The 24,376-nt window shown below is 44.1% G+C and overlaps 1 protein-coding gene across 1 annotated transcript in view; it reads right to left on the reverse strand.

Annotated features, from left to right (window-relative positions):
• cabin1 (calcineurin binding protein 1) overlaps window positions 1-24,376 on the reverse strand; it is a 365,306-nt gene that overhangs the window by 16,389 nt on the left and 324,541 nt on the right. The window contains 2 exon segments of the mRNA XM_052032487.1: window positions 1,920-2,208; window positions 8,772-8,876. Of these exon segments, the coding sequence (XP_051888447.1) occupies window positions 1,920-2,208; window positions 8,772-8,876 (394 nt within the window).

The following is a 24,376-nucleotide window of genomic DNA, read 5'->3' on the forward strand; positions in this document are numbered from 1 at the left end:
ACCTCGTCAAGTAGCCAGTTGTTGCTGACCACCTAATTAACTGCTACCTGATACCGCTCGGCAGTTGCTTACCATTCACTAGCATTGTCAAAGCAATTACAAGTTCAAATAAAGTTAAATACTGAATACAAAGTCAAGACTAAATTGTAGAATGCAGTCACCCCCCTCACCAATTCTCACGCTTACTAAATTCCCAAACTTCAGTTACAAGGTCTCAGCAATTAAAGTAATGTCGAAAAATTTAGGGGTTTGTTCTCTTTTGAAAAGAGATGGCTTTGAAGTAAACGAACAGAGGCTTTCACAATTATCAAGGGAAATTGTTAAAAATTAATCCTATTCTCAGATTCAAAAATCTAGAATGTAGTTGAAAGACACTGAATGACTTCATTTAAGAATAATTAATGTGTGGAATAAATTGGAAGAAATGAGGGGATTGAGGGCGAAGATTAAATGTCAATTTAAGGGTTAGTGAGATAGTGGTCAGCCAAAGGGCAATTTGAGCCTAAAGACCACCCTGCTGTTAGTTTTGTTTGTTAATTTAAACTGCCGGCATTCACTGTTGGGTGTACTCAGGAACAACTCATTAATGGAAAAGTACTGGAAGCGCTGTCAACATCTGGGACTCAGAAACCTGCACAAGTCATTGCCTGCAGGAAAAGAAATTGGAAGAAAAACCTCTGTTCTTTTCCTGAATAAGAAGTAACTTTACTGGGTAATAAAAGACTCTTTGCAACCATCTCATTACTGCTGTTGCGTAACGTTGTCAATTCCATACATACCTTCTCCAAATGCCACCTCACTAATCCTGTTAGCCCTTTGCACTTACTGTTGGAGCTCAACATTAGCTCCTGTTTATCCAACACCTGCAATTTGAATATTATGGTCCTTTCTTATCTCCATAGTCTCCTCCAGCCCTAAAGACACCTCAAAATTCTCCAAGTTAGAACAAAGAGCATAGAACAGTACAGCACAGGAACAGGCCCTTCGGCCCACAATGGTAATAAATTAGTAATAAAATGCCCAACTAAACTAATCCCTTCTGCCTACACAATGTCCATATCCTACCATTTCCCTCACATTCAGGTGCCTATCTAAGAGCTTCTTGAAAGCCCCTGTTGTATCTGCCTCCACCACCACCCCTGGCAGCTTGTTCCAGGCACCCACCACTCTCTGCGTTAAAAAAAACTTGCCCCGCACATCACCTTTGAACTTTCCCCCTCCCTCCTTAAATACATGTCCTCTGGTATTAGACATTTCAACCCTGGGGAAAAGATACCACCTGTCTACTCTATCTATGCCTTGCATGATCTTATAAACCTCTATCAAATCTCCCCTTAGCCTCCGCTGCTCCAATTTGCCCAACCTCTCCTCATAGCACGTACCCTCTAATCCAGGCAACATCTTCTGCACCGTCTCCAAAGCTTCCACATCCTTCCTATAATGGGGCGACCAGAACTGAACACAATACTCCAGATGCAGCCCAACCACAGTTTTATAAAGCTGCAGCATGACTTCCTGACTCTTGTACTAATGAAGAGAAGCATGCCATATGCCTTCTTTACCACTCTATCAACCTGTGTAGCCACTTTCAGGGAGCTATGAACTTGGACCCCTAGATCCCTCTGCTCATCAAGACTGTTAAGCGTCTTCTCATTAACACTGTACTGTCTCTTTACATTTGATCTCCCCAAACAAATTTATTTGATTCCATTTTCTTGCATCATCCCTCCAACCTCCCTTTGCTTCTTGAGTTTCTGAACTAACTTCCCCTAATCTTCCACCTTTTTCACCTGGCAAGTGACCCTTCTCAAAGCCATCTCTTTGGCTGTGTACATTTTTTCATAAAGCTCTGTGAAACACATTGGGAAGCTTTTCTATATTATGGAGACTCTACAAATTCAAGCTGCAGTAGGGTTTACCTTGAGTGAGATATGCCGTGCTGGAATGCGTCTCTGTTGGAGCTGCAGTTTGGGGCTCAGTGTCCCGCCCTGTTGACAGTGGTGTGACCTCAGCACCTTGTGCGTCTCCTTGGACCGTGTGGCTTAACCTCATCTTAGGTTGCAAATCAGCTGGCCTGACGTTCTCAGGCACCACTGCGCTGGGCGTTGTCAAAGTGGGAGCTGATGGGGAGACGGTGCTGGATGTGGAAGGGAAGAAGCTTTCCTTACTGTCCTTGGAGTACTTTGGCGTGGTTGGCGTCTCTCCTGACTGCAAGAAAGTTGAATGAAAATTAACTTTACATATTTTGTCGCAGAATTCAAAATATACCCCACACTCAGTTGCTGGGAGATAAGGTGACAGATTCATCAGCTCATGCAACTGCGGAGAGAGAAACAGTTAACATTTCAAGAGTTTTCATCTAAACAGAGACTGAATGATACAAGAGCTGAGGCATGTTGGCAAACTGGATCCAAAACTGGTTTAGTGATAGGAGGCAGAGAGTAGTGATGAATGGCTGTTTCCCTGACACGGAAGTCTGTAACAAGTGATGTACTGCAAGGATCAGTGCTGGGTCATTTGCTGTTTGTAATATGTTTTAATAACTTGAATGAGAATGTAGACGGTCTGATTAGTAAGTCTACAGATGACACAAAAATTGGAGGAGTCGTAGACAGTGAAGAAGGTTGTCTAAGGATAAAGGGGGACATCGATCAGCTGGAAAGTTAGGCAGAGAGGTGGAATTTAAACCAGACAAGTGTGAGGTAATGCACTTTGGGAAGTCAAATTCTGGTAGGACATATGGAGTAAATGGCAGGGACCTTAGGAGTGTTGATGTACAGAGAGAGACGTTGGGATGCAAGTCCATTGCTTGCTGCAAGTGGCAACACAGGTGGATATGGTAGTGAAAAAGGCATTTGATACTTTTGCCTTCATTGGTCTATTGAGTACAAATGTTGGGATGTCATGTTGCAGTTGTACAAAACATTGGTTCGACTGCATTTGGAGTATTGTGTACAGTTCTGGTCACCACACTATAGGAAGGATGTGGTAGCAATAGAGAGAGTGCAGAAGAGATTCTCCAGGATGTTGCCTGGAATGGAAGGCAGTAGTTTTAAAGAGAGATTGGATAGGCTGGGTTTATTCTCACTGGAAAGTAGGAGGCTGAGGGGTGACCTTATAGAGGTTTATAACATAACGATGGGCATAGATAGGATAGACAGTCAGTGTCCTTCTCCCAGGGCAGGGGAGTCTAGAACTAGAGGGCACAGGTTTACGATGAGAGGGGAGAAATTTAAAGGAGATCCGAGGGCAATTTTTTTTTAACATACAGCGGGTGGTGGATATCTGGAATGTGCTGCCCAAGGAGACGGTTGAGGCAGATACAATTACAATGTTTAAAAGGCATCTGGACAGTACTTGGATAGGAAAAGCGTAGAGCGATATGGGCCTAATGTGGGCAAATGGGATTCATGTTGACAGGCATCACGGTCGGCATGGACGAGGTGGGCTTCTGTGTTGTGTGATTGTATGATTCTGTGTTCGTAAGATGCAAAATGGTGGTGGTGGTGCCGGTTGAGAGGGTGGTGAAGGTTCGCTGATCACAGATGATCCATCTGGAGGAGCTGTTCATGGGAAACGAATGAGAACGAATGAGAACAAAGGTTACAAGAAATAAAACTATGCTGGAATGGTGATGTAAAACACTGCATGAGCTGGAAAGCTCAAATTCCAACAGAGGATGCTGGAAATGGTGACCTGAGCTTGCAGTTGCTTGTTGTCACTTCACTCCTGCAATCACCTCGACCACTGTTCCAACTAAGCCCATCACAAGCTCAAGGAACAGCATCTCATCTTCCACCCGGGTACACTGCAGGCCTCAGGACCTGAAACTGCACTCCACAGTTTCAGGTAACCAGTCTGTGTCAGAACCGACCAGGTGTAATGGAAGGACACCAATCTATAAAGCTCTTTCTCTACAAGTACTGCCTGACCTGCTGAGGATTTTGACCATTCTCTATTATTTTACTTCAGATTCAGCATTTGTGGTTTCAGTGTTTCTAGTAATCTTTTTTTCTGCTTGGACCTTCAGAGGATGAAGTTCAAGATTCAGGATGGGCTTGTAGGGGAGGAAGAGCCTCTCATGGTTCATGTATATTTTACAGTAAAGATCCCCCTCTTTTTAGGATTTTGAAACACTTTGAGGCTATGATATATAAATGCATACACCTCCTTACATCCTTCTGCTATCATTTTATGCTATGAAGCTTGCATCAGGCCTTATCATGACCCCAGCATTGGCTTCAGCCAACACGGAGAATGAATGCACAGCCAAATGCTTTCAGATGTTTCAATGTTGCAATCGATCCTGGCCTGCCAAACACACACGCAGGAGGGTGTCAATGCACGGGTCAGATTAACAGAACAACGGCCCAAGTCAAAGGAAGATATAATAAATAGAATCATAGAATCGTAGAAATGTACATCACAGAAATGAGCCCTTTTGAACCACCTCCTCCATGACAAATGTGATGCCTATCTACCTTAATCCCATTTGCCTGCATTAGCCCTGTATCCCTCTACACCGTTCCTATCCAAGTACTGTCCAAATGCCTCTTAAGCATTGTAATTGTATCGGCCTCCACCACCTCCTCTGGCAACTTGTTCCAGATAATCACCACCCTGTGTGAAAAACTTATCCTTCAGATATCCTTTAAATTTCTCCCCTCTCACCTTAAACCTGTACCCTCTGGGAGGAAAGTGAGCCACATGGGGGAACAAAGGGACCTTCATCCTTAATAGGTAGTAGGACATGTCAACTAGGTGCTTGAACAGGCACACAGGATGGCCTTCGTTAGCCAAGGCCGAGGAGGTTACTGTTGGACCGTGTATGGTTCTGGTCACAGTCACAGGAGAGATGTGATTACACACGCGAGGGTGCAGAGGAGATCTATAGGCCATTTCCAGGACTGGAAAACTGTCACCATGAGAAAAGACTGAATAAGGTAGCGTTACTTTCTTTAGCACAGGGGAGGTTGAGGAAAAACTAATTGAACACAAAATTATGAAGGGCGCCTAAATAAACAGAAGAACTTCCCCCATAGCAGAGGGGTCAAAAACCGGGGGCATGGATTTAAAGTAATTGGTTGACTGATTAGGTGGAGCATGAGGAAAAGTGTTTTCACCCAGAGGTTGGTGGGGACTGGAATTCACTGCTTGCAAAGGTGGCAGAGGCAGAAACCCCCACCACATTTAAACAGTGCTTGGATGTGCACTTGAAGAGCTATGAGCTGCAGACCCAGTGCTAAAAGGTGAAATTAGGCACTGTAGCTCCTTCTCAACAGGCATAGAGACTATGGGCCGAATGGCCTCATTCTGTGCTGTAAAGCTTTTAGTTCCTATGATGTTATTGTCAGTGACCTGGACATACCTTCTGGAATTCACCTACCTGTCAACTAATATACCAATAATGGCTTGCTGTTGTTCCTACTGAGTCAGTGACTGACTGAGGGTAGACTTGTAGAACGGACAAAAGGGATTGAAGAGGGAGGCGATCCTCCCCAAAGATCTAAATGTTAACAGTGCACAGGAAGGATGATTCAAAAACATTAAATATTTGCAGCTCCAAACAAGTTTGCCCATGGCACTGAACGATGATACCCAATACACCACTGCTCAGAGTGCCGTGCTGGCTTCCTTTAAGAATTCCGACAACAACTTCTGTTCCTGTCACTTGGTCTGCCCTGCCCAGCTCAGCACCAGCAGCAGCACAGGGCAGGCTTCAGAGGTATTTGGAGAAACAGGCATCAGATCTGCCAGCCCCTCTGTCCCTCCTTTTCCCAACAAATGTTTGTTGACCCACTGCTTGGCTTAAATTGGTCTGTTCAGAACTGGCAAACACTTTAAAAAAGAGACTAAAAAGAGGATTCCCGAGGCTGTGAACGCACTTTACTCCCACACATTGTGCGGTGGCAGATGTTAAATGGATTCTAAGAAGCCCTCATCCAGTAATGTAACGGTCAGGTCAGGTTTCCATGAACAATCTAGGAAGAGGTTGCTAAGCACACTGGTCTATGGAAACAGTATTATCACTCTGATATTAAGGGTCAACACACAAGGCAGGCACCATCCGCACACCACTGAAAACCCACTTGAGGACACTTTCCTCTTCCACAGTTCCCAAACAGAGGCAACGACACTGTGTATGTGACAAGAATAAACCAATTTACCAACTGGTGGACCTCACTTCTGCTTCACCATTCAAGGGCCCTGCTCCCTTCAAGTCTCACACTCCATTCTGGGCCTTGCCTTGGGCCCCACCCTTGCTGTGGATGAAAATGATAAATTCAACTCCTCCTTTTGTACAGTTCCAATTCCATCTGTGAAGAGCAGAGAAACTTAGTACAGAAACAGTCCAGATTAATAGATCTCTACGACACTTCACTGATCGCCAAGACTCAGCACTGATGGGTGACTAATGCTTTTCACATTTTCCACCATCCCTTTTGTCCCATCAGTTCACAGAATATTGTTTTGTCAGAAATCTTACTCTGCAGAAGACATTTGTCTTGGGGGAGGGATTGTGGGGTGCTCAAACACAAGAACATGCACCATTTCAGTTACTAACAGGTTAACATGTCAACTCACAAATGCATGAAACACAGCATTAGGTTACAGTAACAAACTGGGTCCAGCTCTGCAAAGACTGCTGTGGTACATACCCTACCTATGCCATCCAAAACAAAACTAACAGCAGTCACATCCCACATATCATCCAGGACAACTCAGGTACTGGCATCAGCTGGAGGACATGAAAGCAGTTTTCCGGAGCTGGCTTTCTGCGGGCTATCTGTAGAATCCCGTTCCCACTGCCTGATGTATAGCTCACCTCCTTCCTTCAGCACAGCTCCCTAGTCTTCTGATCCATCTTCTAGTGAGATCTGAGGGCTACCTGTAAACCTATTATGTCCAGAGTACATCTCTAGGGAAGGATGACAAGGGCACCATGGCAACCATTCAATAGAACCGATTAACAAAATGCTCGAGCAGACACAGCTCAGAGGCACTTGAGATTTTCTCCCTCCCAGAATTATTAAACTCCCTCAACCATCTACATAGCAAATCTCAGAAAACTCACGTGGCAGGACATTTGTATTTTATTCATCTTTATAAAAAGAATGGGTGAATCAGAAAGTCTGTGAATGTCAGTCTGTGACTGGGGTTAAATTGCCATAATTCTGGATGTGGCCTCTATTAATATAGAACCATAGAACACTACAGCACAGGAAAAACAGGCCATTCGGCCCTTCCAATCTGTGCCGAAACATTATCCCGCTAGTCCCATTTACCTGCACCCAGTCCATAACCCTCCAGACCTCTCCCGTCCATGTATCTATCCAATTTATTCTTAAAACTGAAGAGTGAGCCCGCATTTACTACATCAGATGGCAGCCCGTTCCAAACTCCCACCACTCTTTGAGTGAAGAAGTTCCTCCTAATGTTCCCCCTAAACCTTTCCCCTTTCACCCTAAAGCCATGTCCTCTCGTACTTATCTCTTCTAATCTAGGTGGAAAGAGCCTATTCGCATTAACTCTGTCTATACCCCTCATAATTTTGTAAACCTCTATCAAATCTCCCCTCATTCTTCTGCGTTCCAAAGAATAAAGTCCTAACCTGTTCAATCTTTCCCTGTAACTCCTCCTGAAGACACGGCAACATTCTAGTAAATCTCCTCTGCACTCTTCCAATCTTACAAATATCCTTCCTATAGTTAGGTGACCAGAACTGCACACAATACTCCAAATTTGGCCTCACCAATGTCTTATACAACCTCACCATAACATCCCAACTCCCGTACTCAATACTTTGATTTATAAATGCCAGGATGCCAAAAGCCTTCTTTACAACCCTGTCTACCTGCGACGCCACTTTCAGGGAATTATGTATCTGAACTCCCAGATCCCTTTGTTCCTCCGCACTCCTCAGTGCCCTACCATTTACTGTGTATGTCCTACCTTGATTTGTCCTTCCAAAATGCAACACCTCACACTTGTCTGCATTAAATCCCATCTGCCATTTTCTGGCCCATTCTTCCAGTTGGCCCAGATCCCTCTGCAAGCTTTGAAAGCCTTCCTCGCTGTCCACTACGCCTCCAATCTTAGTGTCATCAGCAAACTTGCTGATCCAATTTACTACATTATCATCTAGATCATTGATATAGACAACAAACAACAATGGCCCCAGCACAGATCCCTGAGGCACACCACTAGTCACAGGCCTCCAGTCTGAGAAACAATCATCCACTACCACTCTCTGTCTTCTCCCACACAGCCAATTTCGAATCTAGTTTACAACCTCTCCAATGGATACCTAGTGTCTGAACCTTCTAAACTAACCTCCCATGTGGGACCTTGTCAAAGGCCTTACTAAAGTCCATGTATACAACATCCACAGCCTTTCCTTCATCTACTTTCTTGGTAACCTCCTCAAAAAACCCTACAAGATTCGTTAAACACGATCTACCACGCACAAAGCCATGCTGACTATCCTTAATCAGCCCTTGGTTGTCCAAATACTTGTATATCCGATCTCTCAGAACACCTTCCAATAATTTACCCGCTACTGGTGTCAGGCTCACTGGCCTGTAATTACCTGGTTTACTTTTAGATCCTTTTTTAAACAACAGAACAACATGAGCTACCCTCCAGTCCTCCGGCACCGCACCCATGGCTAAGGACATTTTAACTATATCTGCCAGGGCCCCTGCAATTTCTACACTAGTCTCTCTCAATGTCCGAGGAAATATCTTATCTGGCCCAGGGGATTTATCTACCTTTACTCGCTGTAAGGCAGCAAGCACCTCTTCCTCTTTAATCTTTATATGTTCCATGACTCTATTGCTTGTTTCCCTTCTTTCCATATCCATTATGCCCGTTTCCTGTGTAAATATATAAAAATAAAGGATTATAAAAATAAGGATTCCTCTTGGCACATGGAAGCACCTGGAAGGGGTCACAATATCTGTACAGTTTCACAGCTGAGGGGTAAATCTCTCTCCAAAAATACCTGGATGCTGCGTGCCCCTTCTAATGCTGAAGGAAGGGTTACACACTGGTGATAAACAATGAAAGCACAAGGTAGGGGTCGTTCAGAAACAGCACATAGTGGAACTTCCGAGGGCATCGAATACAGTGAGTGCCTGATAATGATGTATTTTTCATGGACTGCTTTTCTCATGAAGACTCTGTACACTGAATCCCACATCCTGAAAGGAACGCTTGCTGGCAGCACGTATTGCTCGTGGAAATTGGAATATGTCACGCAAACACTGAAAGTTGAAACGTTGAAATATTTCAACAGCATGCTGCCTAGCATCATGCCAAGCTCTGAAAATATACAAAGTGCTCTGCCTGGAGCGTGTAGAAGCTCTGCCAAGGTGCAGGTTTGGATAGTGATTGTGCAGCAAGGTCTGAATCAGCAATGTAAGAATACCAATGAACGTGGCAATTCCACACTCAATCTGAACATAAACAATCCAAACTACTTCGTGTGTAGGACATTGAGGATGGCCTATGGGGCCACGTAAAATCCAGAACGATGTTCTGTGTGCCTTGTAGTAACAGTGGAGAGAGCTCCATTCATGCAAAATGTAGCACTCTTGCCTGAAGAGTCACAAGGTTATGGACTCAAGACTGTTCCAGTCATGATAGATCTTGAATACAAAGATCTATTGTGACCTTTTGGAGTTTAATATGGACAAGTGTGAGGTGTTGCACTTCGGGAGGTCAAGTGTAAGAGGAAAATATACAGTGAATGGCAGGACCCTTTAGCGATCTTGAGGTGCGAGTCCATAGGTCCCTGAAAGTGGCAACACAAGAGGATAGGATGGTAAAGAATGCATACAGCATGCTTGCCTTCAGTGGTCGGTGCATTGAGTATAAAAGTTGTGAAGCCACGTTGCAGCTTTATGAAACTTTGGTTAGGCCACATTTGGAGTACTGTATGCCGTTCTGATCATCGCATTACAGGAAGGATGTGAGGGCTTTGGAGAGGGTGCAGAAGGGGTTCACCAGGATGTTTCCTGGATTAAAAAGTATTAATTATAAGGAGAGGTTGAACAAACTTGGGTTGTTTTCTCTGAAGAGTCAGAGGCTGAGGGAAGACCTGATAAAAGGATATAAAATTATGAGAGGCAGGGTAGGTAATCAGAGTCTTTTCCCCTGGGTGGAAATGTCAAATACTGGAGGGTATAGCTTTAAGATGAGAGGGGGAAAGTTTATAGGAGATTTATGAGGCAATTACACAGAGCTGTAGGTGTCTGGAACGTGCTACCGGGGAGGTAGTGGAAGTAGATATGATTGTGACGTTTAAGAGGCATTTAGACAGACACATGAACAGGCAGGGAATGGAGGGATATAGACCATGTGCAGGCAGATGGGTTGAGTTTAATTTGGCACCATGGTCGGCACAGACATCATGGATGGAAGGGCCTGTTCCTCTTCTGCACTGTTCTGTGTTCTTTAACCCAATGTCAAGGGAGCTCTGCACCACGATAGGCACAAGGCAGACCCTTCCTCAGTCTTCGTCACAGAGCATGGAGTCAGACCCTTCGGCCCACCGTGGCTATGCCAACCATCAAGCACCCATTACACCTATCCCTTTTTATTCTCCACATCTTCCCATCAACCCCCACTGGGTACTAACACTACTTCTACAGTCACCTACACACATGGGGCGATTTACAATAGCCCATTAATCTACCAACCCACACAGCTTTGGAATATGGGAAGTAACTGGAGCACCTGGAGGAAACCCATGTGGTCACACACGTGTGAACTCCACACAGACAGCACTGGAGGTCAGGATTGAACCCTGGACACTGGAACTGAGAGGCAGTAGCTATACCAGCTGTATCACTCTCTCTTTATAATAGATCCTGTAATATTATTTCAAAGAGCAAGGGAGTCATCCTTGGTGTTCTGGTTAATACTCAGCCTGCAATGAACATCTTGAAATCAGATCACCACATTGCTGTTTGTGGGAGCCTGTTGTGGACAAACTGATTGTCACACTTCCTACAGTAACTGCTTTGAAAGTGCTCCATTGACTGTCAAGTGTTTTGGGACAAGCTAAGGCCATGAAAGACACCATTTCAATGCTCTTTCTTCCAAAATGCAGCTAAACTCTGAACACATTTAATGTATTAATGACTTTAATGTATTCCTGGGGCAGTGGGCAGGTGAATGTGACTAGCATTCCATCTCTGATCTAACTCACCCTACATGTTTAACCATAAAGTCTGGGCGAAAGACACAACATATGGTCATTATTTTCAGTACAATTTGGTAGTCACAAGGAATTTAAGCTTTGTTGAGCTTGGATTACTTTGGAATATCATGAGTACAAGTGTGGTCATGAATTTCGTAAGTAAACAGGACCTCAGTAAGAATTTACACGTGGAAGCGATCTGGCAAAGCCAGGGCCAGCACATGCTCAAAAGGACTTGCTTATTACCCTGCTGTGCGCTTGTCTGGTTAACACTGTGTTCTGGAGTTGGAAGGTAGTCAGTCATTAGTACACATTACAGGGATGGAAAAGAAACTGAGCAGACTCACATTTTGTTGCTATCAGTAAAAAAAATTGAGATCTCTCTTCTATTCATTAAACCAGCATGATAATTTACTGGGTGACAATGATCCTTTAATAGGGATATGGTCAAAAGTGGCAAGTGGGATAAACATAACATCAGTTGTTTTATTATGTGGAACCTCTATGATACACAGGCTAATGAAAGCCATTCAGAAGTGCCTATGAGAAATGCTGTACACACCGAGGACAGTTTGCACAGGGAGGCTCTGAAGGTTTACGTGTCTGACATGAGAAATACACGACCTCCAGGAGAGGCATTTCCACCACTTTGTCATTCTGGTGCTGTTTTTAAATGTCAATCACCGCCCTCAGTTCCTCGACCCTTTAAAAGCAGCATGTCCAGCTTCAATCAGATTTTCCTCACTGCATCCTTTCAGCAGCTGCCTCCTCCATTCCCTTATCCTAACAGATTCAGTGACAATGATTTCTACTCCTGTAGTTGATAGAATCACTGTAAAACCAAATGCAAGTTTACTTTAAGATTTATAGAAAGCTTTCCTTCAGGAACTCTATTAAAATTTAAATGGAATAACTGATTAGCTAGCTTTAAATATTCCTTTGAGTGTTCCCTCTCCACATAGAAATGTATGGTCTGTCATGTCACTCTTAGTTTGAGAGTTTGCTCTGTATATTTATTCTGGATTTTGCTTTAATTTAATGAGGAGGGTGGGCTTCAGGGAAAAGGGTTGATGCATGACGGAAATAAACATAAATAGGTCAGAGAAAGAACAGAGGGGCAGTGGAAAGCACATCTGAGTGCCTGGCATCAATGAGAAAGACATCGTTTTCTCACTTATTCAGTGAACCTCATAATACAAAGTTCTCCATTTTTGCATGAAGTGGCAATATAATGGGAGGTTGAACATGTTCTTGAGGGAGAAAGGAATTGAAAGCTGTGATAAAGGTAACAGAAACAGTAACAAAAAGGTGGACCAGAAACTGCAGCACAGAGCAGCTGGACTGAGCGGCCTGTTTCAGTGCTATATATTTTATGTGCTTAGATATTATATATTACATTACAGCAGGACAAGGAGATGGGGTGCTCAAGATTTAATGTATGAAGCCAGCCAGGAACCTGATTTGTCTGAACAGACTACAGTTGATGTTGGTACGGTAATAATTTTCATACTTATCAACAACAAGTGTATACCAATTTACTGCAAGGTTCAACATATCCTGGCCAAAAAATATAACATGGATAGGGATTCTGCTCTGTGAGACTGCATTGAATAACGCAGGGCTCAACATTCTCTGACCAAAGCAAACAAAAGGTAGAGGTGACAATGTTGAGTATTCTGGACATACACCCGAAATGCAGTTTAGTCTCAGAGCCCAGAATAGTTATATTCAAATTTCAAACAACAGAAGGTAAATTACCATCTACCAAGAGATGAAGAAAGGTTCAGCAGTTGATCAGACAGCATGAGGCCAATTAACTCTCCATTTGTTAACTCTGTTTGTTACTGTTTTCGGACAATGACCTTCCATCAGTTCTGAAACATTAACTTCTAATCTCTTTTTGCTGATACTGTCTCACCTCCTGAGCATCTACAGTATTTTCTGTGCATCTCAGATTTGTAGCTTTTGCATTATTTTGTTTTTGGACTAACATATCATTAGCTTTAATGTAAATTTGGGCAAAATCAATTCAAACCCAGGTTGGCATCACTGGTGGCTTAGAACATAGAACAGTACAGCACAGGAACAGGCCCATTGGCCCATGATGTTGTGCCAAACCAATTACATTACTAATAAAATGCCCAACTAAACTAATCCCTTCTGCCTACACAATGTCCATATCCTACCATTTCCCTCGCATTCATGTGCCTATCTGAGAGCTTCTTCAACACCCCTATCGTATCTGCCTCCACCACCACCCCAGGCAGCGCATTCCAGGCACACACCACTCTCTGTGTAAAAAAAACTTGAACAGCAAGTTTTAAGTGCAGCATTTTGCAAATACTGTTCAGTTCAACTACAAGATATTGTCCACAATGACATTACTGACAGACTTTCAAATTCTGTTTATCTTAGTTTTGAAAAACAGAAGGATGGAAGACCTATATTCAGATCAAATCAGATGAGAACTCTACTTTTCCCCCTTTTGTGGAAAGAAAATCACAGGCATGGCAAGTAAACTGATCTTATAACTGTGAATGAGCTGAAGTTATTGAAAGATTGCTCAGGCAGCAATAAGTAAAGTAAATCAGATGTTGGTATGTACTAACTGGTCTGTCAAACCAAAATAGAGAGTTAATTGGAGAGGGAAACAACACAAGAAAGTAGGAGGAGTAAGCAAGGTCCCTCAAGCCTGCCCCACCATTCTATATGATAATAGCTGACCACAGAACAGTACAGCACAGGAACAGGCCCTTTGGCCCACAATATCTGTGCTGAGCATGATACCAAATTCAACCAATCCTTTCTACCTGTACATGATCCACACCCCTCCATTCCCTGCACATTCATGTGCCTACCTAAAAGCATCTTTAATGCCACTGTTGTATCTGCTTCTAATACCGCCCCAAGCAGCATGTTCCAGACACCCACCATTCTCTGGTAAAATAAAACATGCCCCGCACATCTCCTTTAAACCTTTCCCTTCTTACCTTAAAGCTATGCCCTCTAATATTCGATATTTCTACCCCTGCGGAAAATATTCTGGCTGTCTACCCTATCTATGCCTCTCCTAAATTTATAAACTTCTATCAGGCCACCCCTCAGCCTCTGATGTTCCAGATAAAGCAATTCAAGTTTGTCCAAGCTCTCCTTATAGTTAATACCCTCTGATCGAGGGAGCATCCCGGTAAACCTCTTCTGAACCCTCTCCAAAGCTTCCAAATCTTTTCTGTAATGGGGTGACCAGAACTGCACTCAATACACTAAAGTGCAGCCTAACTCAAACTTTTTTACAACTGCAACATGACTTTCTGACTCTTATACTCTATGCTCCTAGCAATGAAGGCAAGCATGCCATATGCCTTCTTTACCACTCTATCTACTTGCATTGCCACTTTCAAGGAGGTACGGCAATGCTGGCTTCAACTCAACAGTAACAGTTCAGCTCATCAGCTTTTCACTCCACCCCACAGACCTGTACAAGCCTTGTCAATTTATTCCCTTTCTATCCAATTTTCTTTGAATTCCTTTTGATGAGAATAATCCAACTGACTGAATTAAAGCTATCATTAAGGAAGAGATGGCGAGACATCTGGATAGAAGGGGTTCCATCAGGCAGACACAGCATGGATGCAGGAAGGGCAGATCCTGTTTGACAAACTTACTTTGAGGATATAATGAGCATAGTGGATAGAGGGGAACAGGTGGATGTTGTATACTTAGGTGTTTGATACTTAGGTGTTTGATAAGGTGCCGCATGAAAGACTTATCCATAAGATAAGGATGCATGGAGTTGGGGGGTAATGTATTAGCATGGATAGAGGATTGGTTAACCAATAGAAGGCAGAGAGTTGGGATAAATGGGTGGCAATCAGTGGTGAGCGGGTGCCGCAGGGGTTGGTGCTCGGCCCGCAACTGTTCACGATATACATTAACGATTTGGAAGAGGGGACCAAGTGTAGCATATCTAAGTTTGCTGATGACACTAAATTGAGCAGAAAAGCAAATTATGTAGAGGATGCAGAGAGTCTGCAGAGGGATATAGACAGGTTAAGTGAGTGGGCAAGGGTCTGGCAGATGGAGTACAATATTGGTAAATGCAAGGTCATCCACTTTGGAAGGAAAACTAGAAGATCAGATTATTATTTAAATGGTGAAAGATTGCAGCATTCTATTATGCAGAGAGACTTGGGAGTGCTGGTGCATGAATCACAGAAGGCTGGTTTGCAGGTGCAACAGGTTACCAAGGCAAATGGAATGTTGGCCTTCATTGTTCGAGGGATTGAATTTAAGAGCAGAGAGGTTATGCTGCAGCTGTACAGGATACTGGTGAGGCCGCACCTGGAGTACTGCGTGCAGTTCCGGTCTCCTATTTGAGGAAAGATGCACTGGCTTTGGAGGCGGTGCAGAGGAGGTTCACCAGGTTGATTCCGGAGATGAGGGGGTTAGCCTATGAGGAGAGGTTGAGTTGCCTGGGACTATACTCACTGGAGTTCAGAAGAATGAGAGGGGATCTTATAGAAAGGCATAGATAAGATAGAAGCAGGAAGGTTGTTTCCACTGGTAGGTGAGACTAGAACTAGGGGACATAGCCTCAAGATTAAGGGGAAGGAGGTTTAGGATGGAGATGAGGAGAAACTGCTTTTCCCAGAGAGTGGTGAATCTGTGGAATTCTCTGCCCAGGGAAGCAGTAGAGGCTGCCTCATTAAATATATTTAAGACACAGATAGATTTTTGCATTGTAGGGGAATTAAGGGTTATGGGAAAAAGGCAGGTAGGTGGAGCTGAGTCCACGGCCAGATCAGCCATGATGTTATTGAATGGCAGAGCAGGCTCGATGGGCCAGATGGCTGACTCCTGCTCCTATTTCTTATGTGCTTATAAAATGACGCTTCCCAATACTGCCTTCAGAGCATTTAGGAGTCACCTTATCCCCATGACAACCACTTTGGCCCTCCAGCCACATGAAATCCCTGCCTGCTGGTACCGATCCTTCAGTCACGTTATATCTGTGCCTTTGGTTACTGACCTTTCTGAACCCGAGCACGAGGAATAGAAGGAGGAGGAAACCATTCAGCACCTCATGTCTACTCCATTATTCAATGGGATCCTGGCTGACTGTTTACCTCAGTGCCACTTTTCCACATCACAGATCCCTTCATATCCAAAAATCTACCATTATCTCTATTAGTGCTCAGTGTCTGACCTCCACAGCCCTCTTGGGTAGACAATACCAAGACTCACAACCTTTTGGTTTAAGAAATCTTTCTTCATCTCTGTTCTAAACAGTCAACTCCTGATTCTTGCTCACCCACTCCTCACTCTCACCCCCAACAACACTGCCAGGGGAAATATGACACTGCCAGGAGGCATGGGATCCAAGGGGGCATTGCAGTGTGGATTCAGAACTGGCTGGCCCACAGAAGGCAAAGAGTGGTTGTTGAAGGGTCGTATTCTGCGTGGAGGTCGGTGACCAGTGGTGTACCTCAGGGATCTGTACTGGGACCCTTGCTCTTTGTGATTTTTATAAACGACCTGGATGAGGAAGTGGAGGGGTGGGTTAGTAAGTTTGCGGATGACACAAATGTTGGGGGTGTTGTGGATAGTTTGGAGGGCTGTCAGAGGTTACAGAGGGACATAGATAGGATGCAAAGTTGGGCTGAGAAGTGGCAGATGCAGTTCAACCCAGATAAGTGTGAAGTGGTTCATTTTGGTAGGTCTAATACTATGTTCTGCCATCATATTTATGGTAGGACTCTTGGCAGTGTGGAGGATCAGAGGGATCTTGGGGTCCGAGTCCATAGGACACTCAAAGCGGCTGCGCAAGTTGACTCCGTGGTTAAGAAGGCATATGGTGTATTGTCCTTCATCAATCGGGGAATTGAACTTAGGAGCCGAGAGGTAATGTTGCAGCTATATAGGACCCTGGTCAGACCCCACTTGGAGTACTGTGCTCAGTTCTGGTCGCCTCACTACAGGCAGGATGTGGAAGCCATAGAAAGGGTGCAGAGGAGATTTACTAGGATGCTGTCTGGAATGTGGAGCATGCCTTATGAAAGTAGGTTGAGGGAACTTGGCCTTTTCTCCTTGGAGCGACGGAGGATGAGGGGGGACCTGATAGAGGTATATAAGATGATGAGAGGTATTGATCGGGTGGATAGTCAAAGGCTTTTCCCCAGGGCTGAAATGGTGGCCACAAGAGGACATAGGTTTAAGGGGCTGGGGAGTAGGTACAGAGGAGATGTCAGGGGTAGGTTTTTTACTCAGAGAGTGGTGAGTGCGTGGAATGGGCTGCCGGCAATGGTGGTGGAGGCGGATACGATAGGGTCTTTTAAGAGACTGTTGGATAGGTACATGGAGCTGAGAAAAATAGAGGGCTATGGGTAAGCCTAGTAATTTCTAGGGTAGGGACATGTTCGGCACAGCTTTGTGGGCCGAAGGGCCTGTATTGTGCTGTAGGTTTTCTATGTTTCTATCAACCTTGCATCCACCTTATCAACCCCCATGAGAATTCTCCACATTTGAATGAGATCACCTCATTCTTCAAAACACAGGAGAGAATAAGACCAGTTTGCTTCCTTTCTCCTCATTTGACAAACTGACCATCTCAGGAATTAATCTGGAGAACCTTCCTTGCACTCCCACTATCCTTCAGTAGTTAGGGAGACCAGTTATGTACACAGTGTTCAGTAGAGACTCACCAGGGCTCTACATAATTGGACATCTCCAAGCTTGTTCTTAAATCCTCTTAATAAAGACCAACATACTGTTTGCCTTTGCTTGCTGGACCCACATGTTAACCTTCAGTGATTCATTTACAACAGCAACCAGGTCATCTGAATGCCTTACGATCTCTCACAATTTAGAATAGGATATGGCCTTCCTATTCTGCCTCAGTAAATGAGCTCACATTTTATTCCTTTTGCATAGACTCACCCATTCAGCTAACCTGGCCATAATCCCCCTGAAGCAGCTCTGCAACGCTCCCGTTATCCACAGTGCCACCCAATTTTGTAAATCCATATCCTTTAGTTACTGACCCCAGTGCCACATTAAATCTGTGCCCTCTGGTTACTGACCCTTCTGCCACATTCATTTAGTGCCCTCTGGTTAGAGCCTTTCCTTCATTAAATCTGTGCCCACTGGATATCCACCCTTGTCCATATTTACATCCATTGCCTTCTGGTTGCCAATCCTTCTGCCATGTTATTTATGTATCTGAGCTTCCTGACTAATTTGCCACTGGAAACAGCATTATGTTACTTACTCTGTCATACCCCATTATAATTTTGAAGATTCTGCACAAGGTTTATATGGGACTTTACACAAGTACTCCCAGCTCTCCTCTTCTATCTCTTAAAGTTGCAAAGGTTAGCCTGTACCGACTTCACTTCATTCTGCAATTAATTAATTGTTCATCCCGCTTGTCTGTGTTCCCTTGAAATCTACCTTTCCCGGTGCTAGCTCCACTTACAAGTTTATCTCATCCACAATATTTTTCTGTACCTCCAACGCTCACTAATTAATAGACAGCAAACGCAGCTGTGGTTCATGTGCCAAATCATGGGGAACGCTGCTGTAAACTTCCCAGCAATTTGAAAAATGTAGTTCACCTTTTTGATCCCTTAGCCAAATTTTCATCCATGCTACCAGTCCTGCAACTTTATGAATTACTGGGGAGATAAGTTTAGAATATGATGTCGGTTTCTGGTGGCTGCTGAGAAGGTTTATAAGAGAACGGTAGAACGACTACGGGAACAGCAGGCTTGGACAATAAAAGGCCGATATATGTGGAAAAAAGGTAAAGCTAGGCCATTTTCAAATAATGTTTTCTCAGCTGCACTGTATGAGTAACCCCAAACAATAGCATGGGGTAGGTAAATGAATGCCTACTGTGACTTTCCTGATAAATTGGGGGGCAGGGGTAGGAGGAGAAAGGAAATTAAAGGAAGAAATTCGAAGTTAATATCCTTATAAAACTTTTTTCTTTTTAAGGCCAAATCATTACAATTTCCATACACTCTAGACTGCCTGTGTGAATCTTATTTTCTTGAGAAAAGCATGAATTTGAAGCTTCTATCCTTGTTCATCTGGTACACACCCACGCATGTGGTAATAAACATTATAACTCATCCAAGACTGATTTTTGGCACTTGTACAGCTTTCACTTTGTTCATTGCACACTGCCTGCCCAGACTCATCATTGGGAATCATTAATGACATGAGGCAGTGCTTTCAGCTGGTTCTTCCCTGTGGCTATTTAACTGATTATTTCACAAGCACGGCTTTGCAGCTTCAGCTTAATCAGCTCCATCACCACTTGAAATTCACATCCTGGTTCAGTAGCACCACTGCAACCCAGAGAAAAACAGCCACAAAACAAGCCATCAGCTTCATTCATCACATTTTCTGAACAGGTTGACACCTGCGAGAATTCAATCCTCTAACAGTTGACCATACTAGTCAGTGAGATGAAACAGTGCTGGATAAATCCAGCAGAACTGTGGCAACAAGATTGCAAGGATCCAATATTTGCATATAAATATACTCAAGATTTCACCCTTTGGAGCTCACGGAGTTAGTCCTGTCCGTACCCACTCTGCAACCAGCATTAAGCAATACAAATTGTCATTAGAAATGTAATTTGAAGCATAGAAAACTATGTTCTGATAATTAGATACAAGAAGTCAATAACTTTAATAACAGGAACTAGATCACTGTTACCGTGAGCCTGCTGTCCTCTGCTTCGAGCAGCAAATTAAATGAATGACTGGGGTTTCAGTGGTGCTACCTTGAAACAGGAGATGACTCCATCCTCCCTAGCCTTGTTACTACAGATTAGATAATGACTCCTGCCATACTACAATTATGTGATTGCTTATCTAGCTGCTTCTATCTGAAATGTTACAGCTGTGGCGACACATAACCAGCCCTTCACCTGCAGCACACCAACAAATTTGCTGCAATCTGTGGGGCGCTGCACTCTGATTTACACAGGGCAAAAGTTGGATATGACAAAAATAATTATTTATACCACAAATGAAGGGAATCAAATAGAAGATGGTAATCTTTTAGTCCCTGCATACCTCTTCGAACTGAAATTAAGTAAACATTAATGGATGAAAATAAATCCAAGTGCATATAGTAGAAATAAAAGATATTTCAGGCAACAACAAAGCACCATGACTTTAGAGGCCAGCAACTTGGTGCCTGATGATCTGTGTAGGTGCCAACAGATAACTGAGGCACAGGCAGGGATTCTCTGGCCACAATGGTAATCCAGGCATCTAGGTACATCAGGTTTCACTCTGCAGATCACATCGAGGAAAGCAACAGAAGATGTAGAGGTGTGGTAGCAAAATGGTTAAATTAGCAAATTACTATCCAGAGTGGAGACAGAAGTCCATAATCCCATGCAGCTGGGAAATAGGAATCAAATAATTAAAATGGATTACAAAGTTATTATTCTTATTATTAATAGCAACAATGAATCGACTGGATTGTTGTAAAAGTCATCTCATTCAAAGCAAAGAAAATCTGCCATCCTAACCCAGTTTGACAAGTATGTAGCTTCAGACCCACCAAGATAGTTAACTTTTAACTCGTTTCTCACCAGGTCTGGGTCTGTTAGGGTTGGGCATCTTCATCCCATGAAGAAATAAATTAATAAAATATCAAGGTGTTTGATAATCTGGTAAGAGGTATGAAATACGTCTCCAAAGGAAGGTAGGGTAAAGCGGAGCAGCCATTGTGAGAGTGGGCCAGTATATGGGTGGGAATCTGAGGCTTTGGCTCAAGAGGCTTCAGCGAGGAGGCACAGGTGAGTAGCAGGCAAGAACAGGTAAGGTTTTAATAGTAGTTAAGTAAAAAGACATCAAATTATAACTAATTAAATAAAGTAGGGATGTGTTGTAGCTGCAGGATGTGGGAGCTGGTGACCACACCTGCAGCAAGTGTTGGTTGCTCGAGGAACTCAGGCTCAAGGTTGATGACCTGGAATCCGAGCTTCAAACACTGCGACGCATCAGGGAGGGGGAGAGTTACCTGGACACTGTGTTTCAGGAGACAGTCACACCCATTAGATTAACTGCTTCAAATTTGGTCTGTGGTCAGGGACAAGAGGGTGTGACTGTGAGTGAGGCAGGTAGGGGGATCCAAGAGGTAGTGCTGGAGGAGCCTCAGCCCCCAACAGGTCTGAGATTCTTGCTCCCTGTGCGGATGAGAGTGGGGGCTGTAGGAAGGATGAGCAACCGAACCATGGCACCGTGGTTCAGGGAGCCATTCAAGAGGGGGGAGAGAAGAGAAATGTGGTTGTGACTGGGGATAGTATAGTCAGGGGAATGGACACAATTCTCTGTCACAAGGATCGAGAGTCCTGAAGGCTGTGTCGCCGGCCTGGTGCCCGGGTTCGGGACATCTCATCTGACCTGCAGAGGAATTTGGAATGGGAGGGGAAAGAGCCAGTTGTCGTGGTCCCTGTGGGTACCAACGATGCAGGTAGAACAAGGAAAGAGGTTCTGCTGAGAGAATTTGAGCAGCTAGGGACTAAGTTAAAAAGCAGAACCAAAAAGGTAATAATCTTTGGATTGCTATCTGAGCCACGTGCAAATTGGCACTGGGTCATGCGATCAGAGAGATAAATGCATGGCTCAGAGACTGGCATGGGAGAAGTGGGTCTGAATTCATGGGACCTTGGCATCAGTATTGGGGGAGCTATTCTGATGGGACGGGCTCCACCTGAACTTTGCTGGGACCAGGGTCCTGGTGAATAGCATAACTAGGGCTGTGGATAGGGCTTTAAGCTAAATAATAGGGGGCTGGGTTCAACAGATTGGAAAAGTAAGGGTAAAGTACAAGGGAAGGAGAGTGCAGGAGAGATTACTGAAGTCTCCAGAATAAAGAATAAGACAGAAAGTTTAGAAAGGGATATGAATTTAACTTCAGGCAACATGGAGACAAATTTGAGAAGAAGGGTGGTGAATATATTTGAAGGTGTTATATTTGAATGCACACAGTGTACAAAATAAGGTGGATGAGCTCAAAGCGCAGTTAGAAATTGGCAGCTATGACATTGTGGGCATCACAGAGTCGTGGTTGAAAGAAGATCACAGCTGGGAGCTAAACATCCAAGGATACACATTCTATCGAAAAGACAAGCAGGTGGGCAGAGGGGGTGGGGTGTCTCTGTTGGTAAAAAATGAAACCAAATCCTTAGCAAGAAGTGACATAGGATCAGAAGATGTAGAATCCTTGTGGGCAGCGTTAGGAAACTGCAAGGGTAAAAAGACCCTGATGGGAGCTATATACAGACCTCCAAATAGTAGCCAGGATGTGGGGTACAAATTACAACAGGAGATAGAAAAGGCACGTAACAAGGGCAATGTTACGGTGGTCATGGGGGTTTGCAATATGCAGGTAGATTGGGAAAATCAGGTTGGTACTGGATTCCAACAGAAGGAATTTGTAGAATGCCTACGAGATGGCTTTTTAGAGCAGCTTGTAGTCGAGCCCATCAGGGAAAAGGCAATTCTAGATTTGGTGTTGTGCAATGAACCAGATTTGATTAGGGAGCTTAAGGTAAAGGAACCCTTAGGAGGTGGTGATCATAATGTGATAGAATTCACCTTGCAGTTTGAGAGGGAGAAGCTAAAACTGGATGTATCGGTATTACAGTTGAGTAAAGGTAACTACAGAGGCACGAGCGAGGAGCTGGCCAAAGTTGATCGGAAGGGGACCGTAGCAGGGATGACGGTAGAGCAGCAACGGCAGGAGTTTCTGGAAGTAATTTGGAAGACGCAGAATTAGTTCATCCCAAAGAAGCAGCAGCATTCTAAAGGGAGGATGAGGCAACCGTGGCTGACAAGGGAAGTCAAAGACAGCATAAAAGCAAAAGAGAGGGCATACAATATTGCAAAAATTAGTGGGAAGCCAGAGGATTGGGAAGCTTTTAAAAACCAACAGAAGGCAACTAAAAACGCAGTAAGGGGAGGAAAGGTGGAATATGAAGGCAAGCTAGCCAATAATATTAAAGAGGATACCAAACGTTTTTTCAGATATATAAAGAGTAAAAGAGAGGCAGGAGTGGACATGGGACTGCGGGAAAATGACGCTGGAGAGGAGGTAATGGGGAACAAAGAAATGGCAGACAAACTGAATAAATATTTTACATCAGTCATCACTGTGGAAGACACCAGCAGCATGCCAAAAATTCCAGAGAGTCAGGGGGCAGAAGTGAGTGTAGTCACTATTACTAAGGAGAAGGTGCTTGGGAAGCTGAAAGGTCTGAAGGTAGACAAGTCACCTGGACCAGATAGACTACACCCCAGGGTTCTGAAAGAGGCAGCCGAAGAGATTGTGGAAGCATTAGTAGTGATCTTTCAAGAATCACTAGAGTCAGGAATGGTCCCGGAGGACTGGAAAATCACAAATGTCACTCCCCTCTTTAAGAAGGGAGGGAGGCAAAAGACAGGAAATTATAGGCCAGTCAGCCTGACTCCAGCGGTTGGTAGGATGTTAGAGTCCATTATTAAGGATGAGGTTTCGGGGTGCTTGGAACCTCATGATAAAATAGGCCGAAGTCAGCAATCGTTTCCTTAAGGGGAGATCTTACCTGACAAATCTGTTGGATTTCTTTGAGGAAGTACCAGGCAGGATAGACAAAGGAGAGTCAGTGGATGTTGTTTACTTGGATTTTCAGAAGGCCTTTGACAAGGTGCCACACGAGGCTGCTAAACAAGATAGGAGCTCATGGCATTACAGGAAAGGTACCAGCATGGATAGAAGATTGGCTGACTGGCAGAAGGCAAAGAGTGGGAATAAAGGGGGCCTTTTCTGGTTGGCTGCCGGTGACTAGTGGTGTTCCGCAGGGGTCGGTGTTGGGTCCGTTACTTTTCACGTTGCATGTTAATGATCTGGATGACGGAATTGAGGGCTTTGTGGCCAAATTTGCGGATGATACAAAGACAGGTGGAGGGGCAGGGAGTGTTGAGGAAGCAGGGAGACTGCAGAAGGACTTGGACAGGTTGAAGGAATGGGCAAAGAAGTCACAGATGGAATACAGCATAGGGAAGTTATGGTCATGCACTTTGGTGGAAGGGATCAAGGCCTAGACTATTTTCTAAACAGGGAGCAAATTCAGAACTTGGAGGTGCAAGGGGACTTGGGAGTCCT

This window comes from Pristis pectinata, chromosome 17 (genome assembly GCF_009764475.1).
Source record: "Pristis pectinata isolate sPriPec2 chromosome 17, sPriPec2.1.pri, whole genome shotgun sequence".
In the NCBI taxonomy this organism is placed as follows: Eukaryota; Metazoa; Chordata; class Chondrichthyes; order Rhinopristiformes; family Pristidae; genus Pristis; species Pristis pectinata.